The sequence below is a fragment of the Hyperolius riggenbachi genome, chromosome 3 (genome assembly GCF_040937935.1).
Source record: "Hyperolius riggenbachi isolate aHypRig1 chromosome 3, aHypRig1.pri, whole genome shotgun sequence".
Taxonomy (NCBI): domain Eukaryota; kingdom Metazoa; phylum Chordata; class Amphibia; order Anura; family Hyperoliidae; genus Hyperolius; species Hyperolius riggenbachi.
This window is the reverse complement of record NC_090648.1, coordinates 166,639,135-166,651,875: the sequence shown is the minus strand read 5'-3', so window position 1 is coordinate 166,651,875 and position 12,741 is coordinate 166,639,135. Positions and strand designations below refer to the sequence as shown.

Sequence of the window (12,741 nt, the reverse complement as noted above, 5' to 3'; positions counted from 1 at the left end):
TGTCCCTTTAAGAAAACCGTGATACCCAAATCAAGATCTACACTGAATTTCATCAACTGCTGTACAGTAAACCATTCAGTGTGTTTCTAAACTAATAATGAAAAATGTGGTGAATCACTCTGACCTGATTAATCAATCCTGTGCACATGCCCATGCTCTTCATGCCCTCAGGAGGGGGAGAGCGTCAGAAAACAATGCTTATGATACACACTCCACTCCCTTTTTCGCCATCAGCTGGCAGAAAGCCCCTGTCTATAGCAATCCACAGAGTAGAGGAACATTCAGATCACTCTAATGGGCTGATGATTAATGTTAACATAGGATTGTTGTGGTAGGTGTAGTGTGTAGTTTTATGTTGAGCTTATGTATAATATGGGGCTAGAGCATGATAATGTGATGTACTCAGCTAATACAAATGCTACATATGGAGTTGCAGTGTTTGCACTGAATACAGTACATGCATTGTAGTAGTTCAGATACCCCTTTTCAAAATTCGGATTGGATCCAGATCCGTATCCCCAGATATCCGATCGGGGTCGGATAGCCGATTTCAAAATTTTCTGATCCGAATCGGATATCCGACCTCAGTATCCGGGGTATCCGGGCGGATTCGTATATCTGGATATAAAAAACAGAAGTGGCCTTTACATTGCTTTAAAAAGTTTTTTAGGTTTTTTTTTAAGGGGAACACTAATTGATGATGTGGGGACTTAAAATCCCCCTCCCCCCCCCAAAATGGCTGTCAATTAACATCAGGACTAGGTTCCAGACAGTGGTCGTGCAGCCCCCATTGTGTCCAAAGTCCAACCGCACAACTGGGACATGGCAGTTTTCAGCCCAGGCACCTCCCAAAAATTACGCAGCAATTGTGTTTTGGGTTAAATATAGGTGGTATCAGCACAGTGGCGGTGGGAGCAGCAAAGGCAGCAGGAGCAGGGCAATGCAGCAGCAGCAGGTGTAACGTCTGCCAAGAGCATGCCGGACATGGCACTTGGCAGTGGCACTTGGCATGTGGCCCTTTGCACTTTGCATGTAGCACTTTGCACTTGGCATGAGGCACTTTGCACTTGGCACGTGGCACTTTGCACGTGGCACTTTGTACTTTGCACGTGGCACTTTGCACTTGGCACATGTCATGTGGCACTTTGCACTTTGCACGTGGCACTTTGCACGTGACACTTTGCACTTGGCACGTGGCACTTTGCACGTGGCACTTTGCACTTTGCATGTGGCACTTTGCACATGGCACTTTACACGTGGCACTTGCAAAGTTCCATGTGCAAAGTGCCAAGTGCCACGTGCCCCGTGTAGCTTGCCAAGTGCCAAGGGCCACATGCCAAGTGCCAAGGGCCATGTGCAAAGTGCCGAGTGACAGTCAGACAGCAGAGGAGAAGACACTAACTGTCACACTGGCACTGCTCAGCAGCACAGCAGTTCTGTAGTAAGCTAACACAGTAGTACTACTACTCTAACAACTACTAGCACTGACTGCAGTACTACAGTACTAACTACATAATAACACAGTAATACTAGAATTCCCTAATCCCTAACCTTACCTATACTGTAGCTAGCTAAGGCTAATAGCTGGCCAGAAGGCAGCAGCTGGCCTGGTCTGTGCACAGCACACACACAGAACATAGCAGCTGCAGCAGCCCTGCAGCACACACTCTTACTGTCACACAATGAAATCAAGCTAATTAACAATACAACAATAGTGTAGTGATAGTGAAGGGGTTAATCACTGAACCGCTTTAGGTTTATCACTGTATACAGCACTTGCTAGGCCAGCAGCACTAGAGCATGTCTCTCAGTGAGCATTCACAAGCAAGGACGAGATTTCTCATCATGGCAGCCCTCCTTATTATACAGGGGGGCCTGGCCAGTGTTCCTTTCTGTGATTGAGTGCCAGGGTTTAGGCTGGGAGCCCTCTGATTGGCTCAATGAGGTCAGGTGGGGCTGGCCAGGATTCCCTTCTGTGATTGGTTGCTAGGGCTTCTGCTGGTAGCCCTCTGATTGGCTCCAGGACGTCATCTCCTTAGTTACAGTATTTGGATCCGGATATCTGCCGGATATCCGTGGATATCCAGGTATGCGACCAAATATCCGCAGATAGATATCTGGATTTGTACAGAAATCCGGAATCCGAATCGGATAGCTGAAAAAAGGTTGGTTATCCGGGTTACCCGGATATCCGGACTCTGGATGAGCAGCACTGGCTATGGACTCCGTAAAGTGGTGTTGATTCACTGCTCTATAAATACACAATGATAATATAATGTATTTTATTAATCATTCTTATATTGTGATGGTTCAGTCCTGTTTATGGTGAAGCAAGAATCCTACTACAGTGCAAGAACTGAAGGAGGATATTGCTTAAATGCAAGTACAGTGGAACCTTGGTTTGCAGCAATATTTGTTACGGAAACATGCTTGTGATCCAAATCACTCTTATATCAAAGCGAATTTCCCCATAAGAATGAATGGAAACCCAGTTGACTCGTTCCACCACAATCCAAAAACAGTAGTGATAGTAAAATAGTATAAAATAAAAATGTAAACAAGACTTTCACTATAAGCATAGCTCCCAACTGTCCCTCTTTTGGAGGGACAGTCCCTCTTTGGGAGCCCTGTCACTCTGTCCCTCCTTCCTCCTCATTTGTCCCTCTTTCAGGACTTTGCCCCTCTTGCTATGTAAATATATATATTTATCTACAAAAAATGTGTTTGACTGACTCTAAACTTTATTCACATCCTTTAAATTGATATATTACTAATTTTAAAATGTTAATATGAAGGAAAATGAACCAGAATAGAAAGGACCAGTGTGGTTTAAATTATAATACAACATATTTTTCTTATGAAATCTTTATGGTATGCGTGACCAGAGGTGTGGCAGGGGCATGGCTTAAGTGTCCCTCTTTCTCATCTCAAAAAGTTGGGAGGTATACTATAAGTAACAGAATCATTGCTATCTGTAGACTCGGGCCAACCTTTTTCTTTTTGTGTGGCTTTAAAAAGGAACTTATACAATGAGTTGAACTAGATGAACATATGTCTTTTTTCAACCCAAATAACTATGACAGTTTCTTTTGGGGATTTCATGTAAATGTTACTTTGCACAGTCTCTACACTCAGATTAAGTACAATTAAGTACAATCCTGCAGCACAAAAGGGAGAAGAACTATCGGCTCAGTTGTGATGACGTGACGCATGTATACTTTTTTTGCTTGCATATCAAGACGTTGCTTGTATATCAAGTCAAAATTTCATAAAAATGTTTGCTTGTATGGTAAAGCGCTCTTAACCTCCTTGGCGGTAAGCCCGAGCTGAGGTCGGGCTATGCCGCCGGGAGGCACCGCTCAGGCCCCGCTGGGCCGATTTGCATAATTTTTTTTTTTGTTACACGCAGCTAGCACTTTGCTAGCTGTGTGTAACCTCCGATCGCCGCCGCTACCCGCCGATCCGCCGCTATCCGTCGCGCCGCAGCCGCCCCCCCCCAGACCCCGTGCGCTGCCTGGCCAATTAGTGCCAGGCAGTGCTGTGGGGTGGATCGGATTCCCCTTTGACGCCATGGCGACGGGGGAAGCCCTCCAAGAGATCCCGTTCGGCGATCGGAGGGGCTGGGGGGATGCCGCCGAGCAGCGGCTATCTTGTAGCGAGACGTTGTCTCGCTCTCGCTACATGAAAAAAAAAAAAAAAAAATAAAAAAAAAACGTATTTGCTGCCCCCTGGCGGATTTTAATAAACCGCCAGGGAGGTTAAACCAAGTTTAAGATTCTCAATCCAAGGTTTTACTGTATGTATGTGTACCACAACCACCACCACCATCACCACCACAAAAACATCCACCTTCATTGGGACCCCTTCTCCTCGCACAGGAATTGTTTGTTGCATATGCCACTTGCACCAAAACACTCTTTTAGTGCTTTACAAGTATCAAAGCTCGTTCTTCTGTGACAAATAGTATTTGCTTATAATGAATCTGCACACATTAAAGAAATTGGCATGTTTCCATTCTGAAGTTAAGTTTCATGTGAACTTCATAAGCAAATCTGTCTGCGACGAGCTGAAACACATCCTATCAATTCAGCATTTCTGTGACCTTTATTACCTTATTGCATGTAGCAACCATCTATTATGTAGCCTACAGCATACATTTACAGCATACGAAGCAACAGATTCCGATTGGATAAACTCTTCTACAGAGTTTTCTTGCAGGATATGTTTTCTTCACTTATCCACACATATCTGTGTTTTGTTTTTGTTTGTTTTTTTAAGGGGGGTGGGGGGGGGGGTATTATTTTTTTTAGAAGGTTACAAAGTACCTGGAAGTAGGTAAAAAAAAGTAATATCAGTTCTCATTTAATTTAGGAGAAACTGATTTTCAGTATTTTTTGTCTTTTGCATGCTATATAGACTAAAATTATATTTTATTTTTAAGGCTGGAGAACTGGAACAAGAGTTCAGTGGGTTCATGCCATTGGGTTACAATAAATAAAACGTCTTAATGTTTCTTCACTTAAAGCGGACCAGAACTCAGAACTTCCTCTCTGTGTTAAAAGATACGCAACAGCATAATAACCTTTAAAGAAAAACATCTCTTTGTTACAGCTGATACAAATCCTGCAATAAATTTGCAGTTTCTACTTCCTGATTCATGGAAGCAGACATATTGTTAAAATCCTGTGCTTTCAAATGAGCTTATCTGCCATCTCTGCCATGGCAGTCATGTGACATGGGGAGAGATCAGATTACAACTTGTTATTAGACACAAATGAGGGGAAATTAGACTCTCTAAAGACACACGGGTGCATTATTCTACGTTTTCCTTCTGTCCTGTGCAAGAGTTCAGGTCCACTTTAATAAAAAAAATTCCACAAGCATTTATTGTACTTGTTTTGCAATACTTTTCATAATTGTCTTTATTTCTCTGTTGTTTTGAACAATAAACACTGTGGATAATTACAGAGAAATCATAAGCAGCATTATTCATAAACTCTAGGAGTTTCTTTTGTTTTTTAATATTTGAGTCTAAAAATAAAACTTTTTTCAAGTCCTTTGAGAAGGTCGGGGTTAATTATACGGCCATTAAAGGGAACCAGAGACGAACTGTATTAAAAAATGAAAAAGCTTTTATACATACCTGGGGCTTCCTCCAGCCCCATAAGCCTGGATCGCTCCCACGCCGCCGTCCTCCGCTGCCTCTATCGCTGCTACCGGGTCCCGTCACTTCCGGTGGACGCGGCCAATTGTACGCAAGAGCAGGGTCTCCCTCCATATCCTTACACATGCGCCTCCATACTACGCAGGCGCATGCGTAAGGATATGGAGGGAGACCCTGTTCTTGCGTACAATTGGCCGCGTCCGCCGGCAGTGACGCACTGAGCTTGCGTCGATTGGCTCGACTGGCCGAAAGTACGGGACCCGGTACCGGCGGATAGAGGCAGTGGAGGACGGCGGTGTGGGAGCGATCCAGGCTTATGGGGCTGGAGGAAGCCCCAGGAATGTATAAAATCTTTTGTCCAACATCTCTGATTCTCTTTAAACAATGATCAAAATGACAAACTATAAAAAAAAGTTTGAATGCAGGAACTAAGTGCATGTTTATGAAAAAAAATTGTGAGCATGCAGGATAAAATATTTTTCACTAATTTTCACAGTTTTCCTTCCAAAAACTTTTGTATTTTTGTGTCAATGTCATAAACTATTTATAAAATGTACTCATTCCATTGTGAGCCCCTCTGAGGGACAGTTAAGTGACAAGACAATATATACTGTTTAAAGTGCTGCGGAAGATGTTGGCTCTATATAAATACTACAATAATAATAATATTAATAATAATTCTGATTAAATTGTTTGCATTATGAAGTCAAAGTATATTACTGCTTACTCATATCTAAGTCATAATAATACTTACTTGAGTACCTAAAGTAAAAATCATTTTCTGCATCGCTAGTGATGTCATTCATTTGCTTGTACAGAGTCCAGTGGGGGTCAGCCTGAAAATCATAGCGTACAAAGACTCCAAAAAGGACTATCAAGATAATCTGGAAGCTGAGGCAGATAAGCGGCAGCTTCCATCGCATGCAGGTGTTCACCGCCATTTTCCACCACTGTATTCAGCCAGCACGCCGGTGACAAGATATCGTCACCAATCATTTTTTATGTGCTCAGATTTCTTCATTATATATTTTCATTTTCAGGGTGTGACAAGTTAGGATCTTCTTCATGAAGGTAACACACCTCACTTAGAGAAGGGAGGGGAGAGAGCATGCAGATGGGATTCACAGACATTTTATAGGTGATTTATACATAATAAGGGAGTCGAGAGCTCCTGTCTGAGGTTGGACCTGGATAATTATAGTGGAAAGTACATTATTCCTTGAGCTGCCAAAAATTAAATTGCTTCCATGAATATAGAACTTTCCTTTCCTATGCTATGCGAAATGGTGTATTTGAAATATAAAAAATAAACACAGGCTCCTTATTCAAATCACAGTTTGTGAATATAGAAGGCCAGAATTACTCAATCACATTGTTATTTTGACAAAAGTACTTATTTCTTTGAATAAGATAAAAACATCACTTTCATCTCTCAGCACCCTCAGTAAGCCTTTCTGTCCTCCCAACACTCTCGGTAAGCCCCTCTGTCCTCCCAGCACCCTCGGTAAGCCCCTCTGTCCTCCCAGCACCCTCGGTAAGCCCCTCTGTCCTCCCAGCACCCTCGGTAAGCCCCTCTGTCCTCCCAGCACCCTCAGTAACACCCCCCCCCCCCCCACCGTCTTCCCAGCACTTTCGGCAAACCAACCTCTCCCCCATCCACTCCCAGAACCCTCACTAAGCCCCTTTCTCTCCCTCCCCAGCACCCTTATTGAGCCACTCTCTCCCCAGCACCCTCAGTCAGCCCCTCTCTCTCCCCATGCACCCCCACCAGAAAGCCCCTTTCTCTCCTCATCCACACCCAGCCAGCACCCTTAGTAAAACCCTCTTTCCCACCAGCATCCTCAGGAAGCCCCTCTCTCTCCTCATCCACACCCAGTAAACCCCCCTCTCTCCCCAACACCCCAAGTAAGCCCATCTCTCTCCCCATCCACCCCCAGCCAGCACCCTGAGTAAACCTCTCTCTCCCCCAACACCCTCAGTAAGCCCTTCTCTCTCCTCATCCACACCCAGCCACAGAGGCAGCCTTGGGGTGGGGGGGGGGAGTGGGGCATGCGCCCCAGGCCCTGCACCTGAAGGGCCCCCCCGCAGCCATGCCCACTGCGCTTTCACTGAGAGCCACTGTCTTCCTGGTTGGCTCATGCTCAGGTGCTGACCCAGCGGCACACGTGTCCTTTATTGCAAGGCCCTGCGCATTGACATCATGATTTACGTCATGCGCATAGCACTCCCAGCCATGGGCGTGCAAAATACCACCAACTACCGCGAGTCTGCAACAATCAACCTCTCACAGGTCTCAGTAGCATCATATTTTGGAATTTGCTAAACAGGTAAAGACTCTACCATACCACCATAGAATCAGAGTAAGCCAGCAAAGTCAGGACAACAGACACAGCACATATCACCCTGTGCCCTGGTGGTGGCGCAGAGCTCCCCAGCTCCCCATTCAGCCTAGCACCCATCCCCAGCCAGTCTGGTACACACCCCTAGCTCCCCAGCCAGCCTGTATCTACCCCAAGCTCCCAACCCAGCCTCTACCTATCCTTAGCTCTCCAGCCAGCCTCATATTCATCTGTAGTGCCCAGCTAGCCTAGTACCCATCTTAGTTCCTCAGCCAGCTTAGTACCTGTTATAAACTGTTATAAATCACCTTTTCCTCCGGCAACAGCAAACTCATCAGCGAGAGTTGCACACATGACTCATCACAGCAAGCAGGAGATAGACTTCCTCAGGCTTCTTCAAAGTTTGATGGAGTTTATTAAATACACAGCTATACAGATATAGTTCATCATATCCTAGCCAAGCAAATCCTCATGTTGATTTTTATTGAAAAAATATATATACAAAATATACAATACAATAAATAATAATAATATTCGTGATCAAAAGGATCACAAAAGCAAAACATACATAATCGATATATACATTGTATATCCTATACATAATGTATTAGCAACAATACTATTTGCACAAGCTGATAAATTATCCATATCACAAACTCCCTGAGCAGAAGAATACTCATTCAATCTACATTGAAAACCAGACAGGACAACAGGAAACATGAATCCATCACCTACACCCAACAAGTGACTATCACCAGAAACAACAACCACGCATTCTGCCATTTATGCAGGAGGGGTAAACAAAGACAAAAATATCAAAATCAACACAGGACAAACAAGGACACCCATAAGTTAGTTGGAGGGATAACTCCACTAATTATGTCTGCGGCCAATCATCAAAAAAGGTATGAAAAGAAAATTAAAAAACTGAAAAAGGGTGATAAGAAAACAGAAAGCTCACCCAGAAGAGACGAAGATAGGCTAAGGAGGCCTGATGTTCTGCCACGCAAGAACCCAGGCACCTCTGCCCAAACTACGCCTCTCCAAGTCCCGGATCCTAGATACCTCACCAAGAATATTGCCTACCACCACCTGAACAGGAATGGTTTTATGCCTAAGTGGTACCTGACACCGTGCCAACCATGTGTGCTGCCTAACAACTAAGCTGACTAAGTATAAGGTGCATAAATCAAAACCCTGGTGGTGTCTGAATGCTCCATACGCCCACTCTGCGTAACTTAGACGCTCCAGAAAGGGAATACCTAGGCTTCCTCCCACCTGTTTATACACTTCAACGTTAAAAGGACAATGAAGTAGAAAGTGGTCCATGGATTCCTCAACACCACCACACTCCTCACGAGGACATCCACGTGCCTCCACCTTCAAGCACTTAACATTACTTCTAACGTAAAGCTTGCCATGAAAAGAGAGCCAAGCAATATCCCACAATTTATTTGGAATCCGCGGTGAATTAAGAAGTCGCAAACCCTCCTCCAATTTTACGCTTGGGCAATCTCTCAGGTACAGTGGCTCATGAAAGTATGAGTCTACCACCCGGCTTGTAAGGACACGCCTCTCGACCGATTTGATATCCTCCACAGTCAATCCCCACTGCCTTAATTTTCTCAAGCACATAACAACATAGGTCGGAAGATAGTCACAACGTGACGCCAGTCTCTTTACTGAACCACCACTTTCCCAACTCTTGAGGTAAGTCCCAAACCAGGTCCGAAAGATGCCTACCCAGTCAGGTGGGTTCTCTGCAAACATATTACCAAGATTGTGTTTAATAAAAATCAGAGTAAAGAAAACAATTGGGTTGACCATGTCTATGCCACCCTCCCGCCTGGCTCTGTAGGTGATGCTTCTACGCATGATGTTTAATCTATTTCCCCAGAGCATCTGGAAAAACAGATCACAGATCCTTGCATACAGGGATTGAGGCAAAACTGCCACATAGCTGACATATAAGAGGATTGGAACCAGATGGCTCTTGATCAGGTCCACCCTTTCCCTAAAGGTTAATTTCCAACCTTTCCATCGTGCTACTTTGGTGCTGACATCATTCAGCCTACTAACCCAATTTTGATGACCATAGTCACCAGGTCCAAATTCGATGCCAAGCATCTTGATTTTCGGCTGGGGCACGGGAAAGGAGCCAGGAAGTACAAAGCTCTCTCCATCATTCCCCATCCAGAAAATTTCACACTTGTCTGGATTGACTTGTGAGCCTGATGCTTCTGACTACTCGGCAATCTCCGAGACTACCACCTCTGCTTCCTCTGCCTTAGAGATCACCACAGTCACATCATCAGCATAGGCCACCACCCTGAAGGGTGAGACACCAGGGATGCCCACAGGAACTCCACTGAGCGCACCGCTCTCCAACCTTCTCACGAAATGATCGATCGCAAATACGTACAGGAGGGAGCTCAGCGGACAACCCTGACGCACACCAGAACTTACTTCAAAAGGTTCGCCAACCCAGCCATTAATAAGCATGAAACTCTCTGCCCCCTTGTACAAAGTATGAATCCAATCAACAAAACCTCCCTGTAGGCCGTACACACAAAGTAGCCTCCATAGGTACATATGGTTGACCCGATCAAAGGCTTTAGACTGATCCAGTGCCAGCAAATACTTTCCCCAGCCCTCAGCCCTGCAACGTTCCAGGACTTCCCGGACAGCCAAAAGTGCTGAGAAAGTACTTTTTCCTGAAATCGAGCAGTGCTGGTGGCGAGAAAGCACACATGTCGCCCGAGACAATCGCCAGAACAAAATTTTCGCCAGAATCTTCCTGTCGATGTTGAGAAGACTGATGGGGCACCAGTTCTCAATTATCTCAGGATCTTTGCCTTTTGACAAAAGGATCACCGCTGACTGTCTCATGGATGGTGGTAACTCACCCTCAGCAAGACATTGATTAAAGAGCTCTGCCAATTGTGGTGCCAGAAATGACTTGAAAGCACTGTAAAACTCGGCCGTCAACCCATCTGGACCAGGCAAATCCTCATGTTGCGTTACATGTTGCGTTACAGCAGCGTGATTATCTTCCTGCTGAAGATAATCAGGTCCTCTTATGTCTATTCTAAGTTACATCTTCTAGACCCTAGGTTCTCAACGTGTGGTACGCGTACCCCAGGGGGTACTTCTGATGGTTCCAGGGGGTACTCAGGCTTGATATACTTAACCAAGAATAACAAATTTAGAGTTTTTTAGAAAATGCTAAATCTTATTTAAACACCAAATTAGTATTTTAGCTAATTAAAAGCAATAGTAAATGCTTGGAAATGGTTTACAACCAATTATCATGTACTATAATTAAATATATATTTGTCAAGGGGTACCTGTAATAATGTTTACTATGCTAGGGGGTACTTGGGGAGTACAGGGTTTTAAAAGGGGTACATACCAATAAAATGTTGAGAAACACTGTTCTAGACTACCTATGTACAGCATACATTATATCAGATTACATAAAGAAGGAAATTATTAGGTGTTCCAGTCAGCAGATAGAAGAGCATGAAAGTAGGAATCAGAGTGAACTCCGTCAGCCCACCCGGCCCTTTAATACCGACTAGGAAAGAGTTAAATGTGACCTCATCTTAGCCATCCCCCAGACCAGACTATTGGCTTAGACCCCTCGTGGTGTCCTAATACACACCTACTCGATTAATATTTAATGACCACTTTTCACTTACTTACAAGAATGTGGTATTTTATAAATACGGCCTATGTTGATTGTTCTCGTAGTCCATTTGTCTGGGGCAGTGTAGGCCTGTGGCCTTCCTTCAGGAACATGTTCTCAGTATCTGCTTGTTATTCATCTGCTTCAAGCAGACACTGAGATGCTTCTGCCTGCATCACAAGAAACTCTATTTATTTTAACCCTCTGGGCGATACAATTGCATCGCCCAGGAGGGGGCGCAGCACTTTTTTTTTTAAAAAAAATTCTTTTTTAAATCATGTAGCGAGCCCTGGGCTCACTACATGATAGCCGCTGCACAGCGGCATCCCCCCACCCACTCCGATCACCTTCGGCGATCAGAGTAAGCAGGAAATCCCGTTCAGAACGGGATTTCCTGCTGGGCTTCCCCGGTCGCCATGGCGACGGGGCGGGATGACGTCACCGACGTCATGGATGTCGTGACATCAGAGGGAGTCACGATCCACCCCTCAGCGCTGCCTGGCACTGATTGGCCAGGCTGCGCAAGGGGTCTGGGGGGGGGGCTGCGCGGCACGGCGGGTAGCGGCGAGCGGCGGCGATCGGAAGTTACACGCAGCTAGCAAAGTGCTAGCTGCGTGTAACAAAAAAAAATTATGCAAATCGGCCCACCAGGGCCTGAGAAATCCTCCTGCGCGATATACCCCGAGCTCGGCGATCGGAAGTTACACGCAGCTAGCAAAGTGCTAGCTGCGTGTAACAAAAAAAAATTATGCAAATCGGCCCACCAGGGCCTGAGAAATCCTCCTGCGCGATATACCCCGAGCTCCGCTCGGGATTATCGCCCAGGAGGTTAAAGGCCTTTTACCTAAACTCAGTCCAAATAACTGAGGCCTACTTAAATTATAACAGTACCCATCTCTAGTTTATTGGTTAGCTTAGTGGCCTTAAATAAACGTAATTGCTTTGAAACAATAATAAGGCGTACTGCATTAGAAGTGTGCAAGCCCATGAGCATGGTGGTATGATAGATGGCCTACACTTATGGCTCTAGGCCCCGCATATGACATTAGCCACAGGGCTCATGCACTCTAAGGTTGCCTCTGCCAGCCAGCACCCTCAGGAAGCCTCTCTCTCTCCCGCAGCACCTCTCTCTACCCATTCGCCCCCAGCATCCACAATAGCATCACTTTATCCCCTTCAGACCCTAAGTGATTTTCCTCTCTGTCCCAAGATCCTCAATAGGCCCCTCTGTGCCCACTGAGCAACCTCAATAAGCACCTCTGTCTCTTTCTACTCAACCCTGCATCAATAGTCTCACTCTCAGTCCCCCAGACCATCAATAAGTCCATCTCTCTCCCTCCATCCATCCCCCAGCCATGGGGCATATTTACTAAATACAAATAAAATTTTAATGTGCAGAGAGAAGTATTGACGCCCGTTGCGTATTACAGATAATGTGAACATTGTCAGTGTAACGCATGCCATGCAACTGTCGTACATAACAGTAAAATTTCTGTGTGCTTCCTGTGCAGGGCAGTTACTCCTGTGCTTGTTTTTCTGGGGGTCATATT

At 45.1% G+C, this 12,741-nt stretch overlaps 1 protein-coding gene across 2 annotated transcripts in view; it reads right to left on the bottom strand.

Moving 5' to 3' along the window:
* RHCG (Rh family C glycoprotein) overlaps positions 1 to 12,741 on the bottom strand; it is a 158,753-nt gene that overhangs the window by 99,229 nt on the left and 46,783 nt on the right. Inside the window, exon 1 of one of the 2 annotated variants that reach the window (XM_068272468.1) lies at positions 5,919 to 6,217. The exons of the other annotated variant lie outside the window; for it this stretch is intronic. Within the exon in view, the coding sequence (XP_068128569.1) occupies positions 5,919 to 6,105 (187 nt within the window). The 5' untranslated portion in view covers positions 6,106 to 6,217. Of the gene's footprint in view, positions 1 to 5,918; positions 6,218 to 12,741 lie in introns of those variants that run through there. 2 annotated transcript variants of the gene reach the window in all.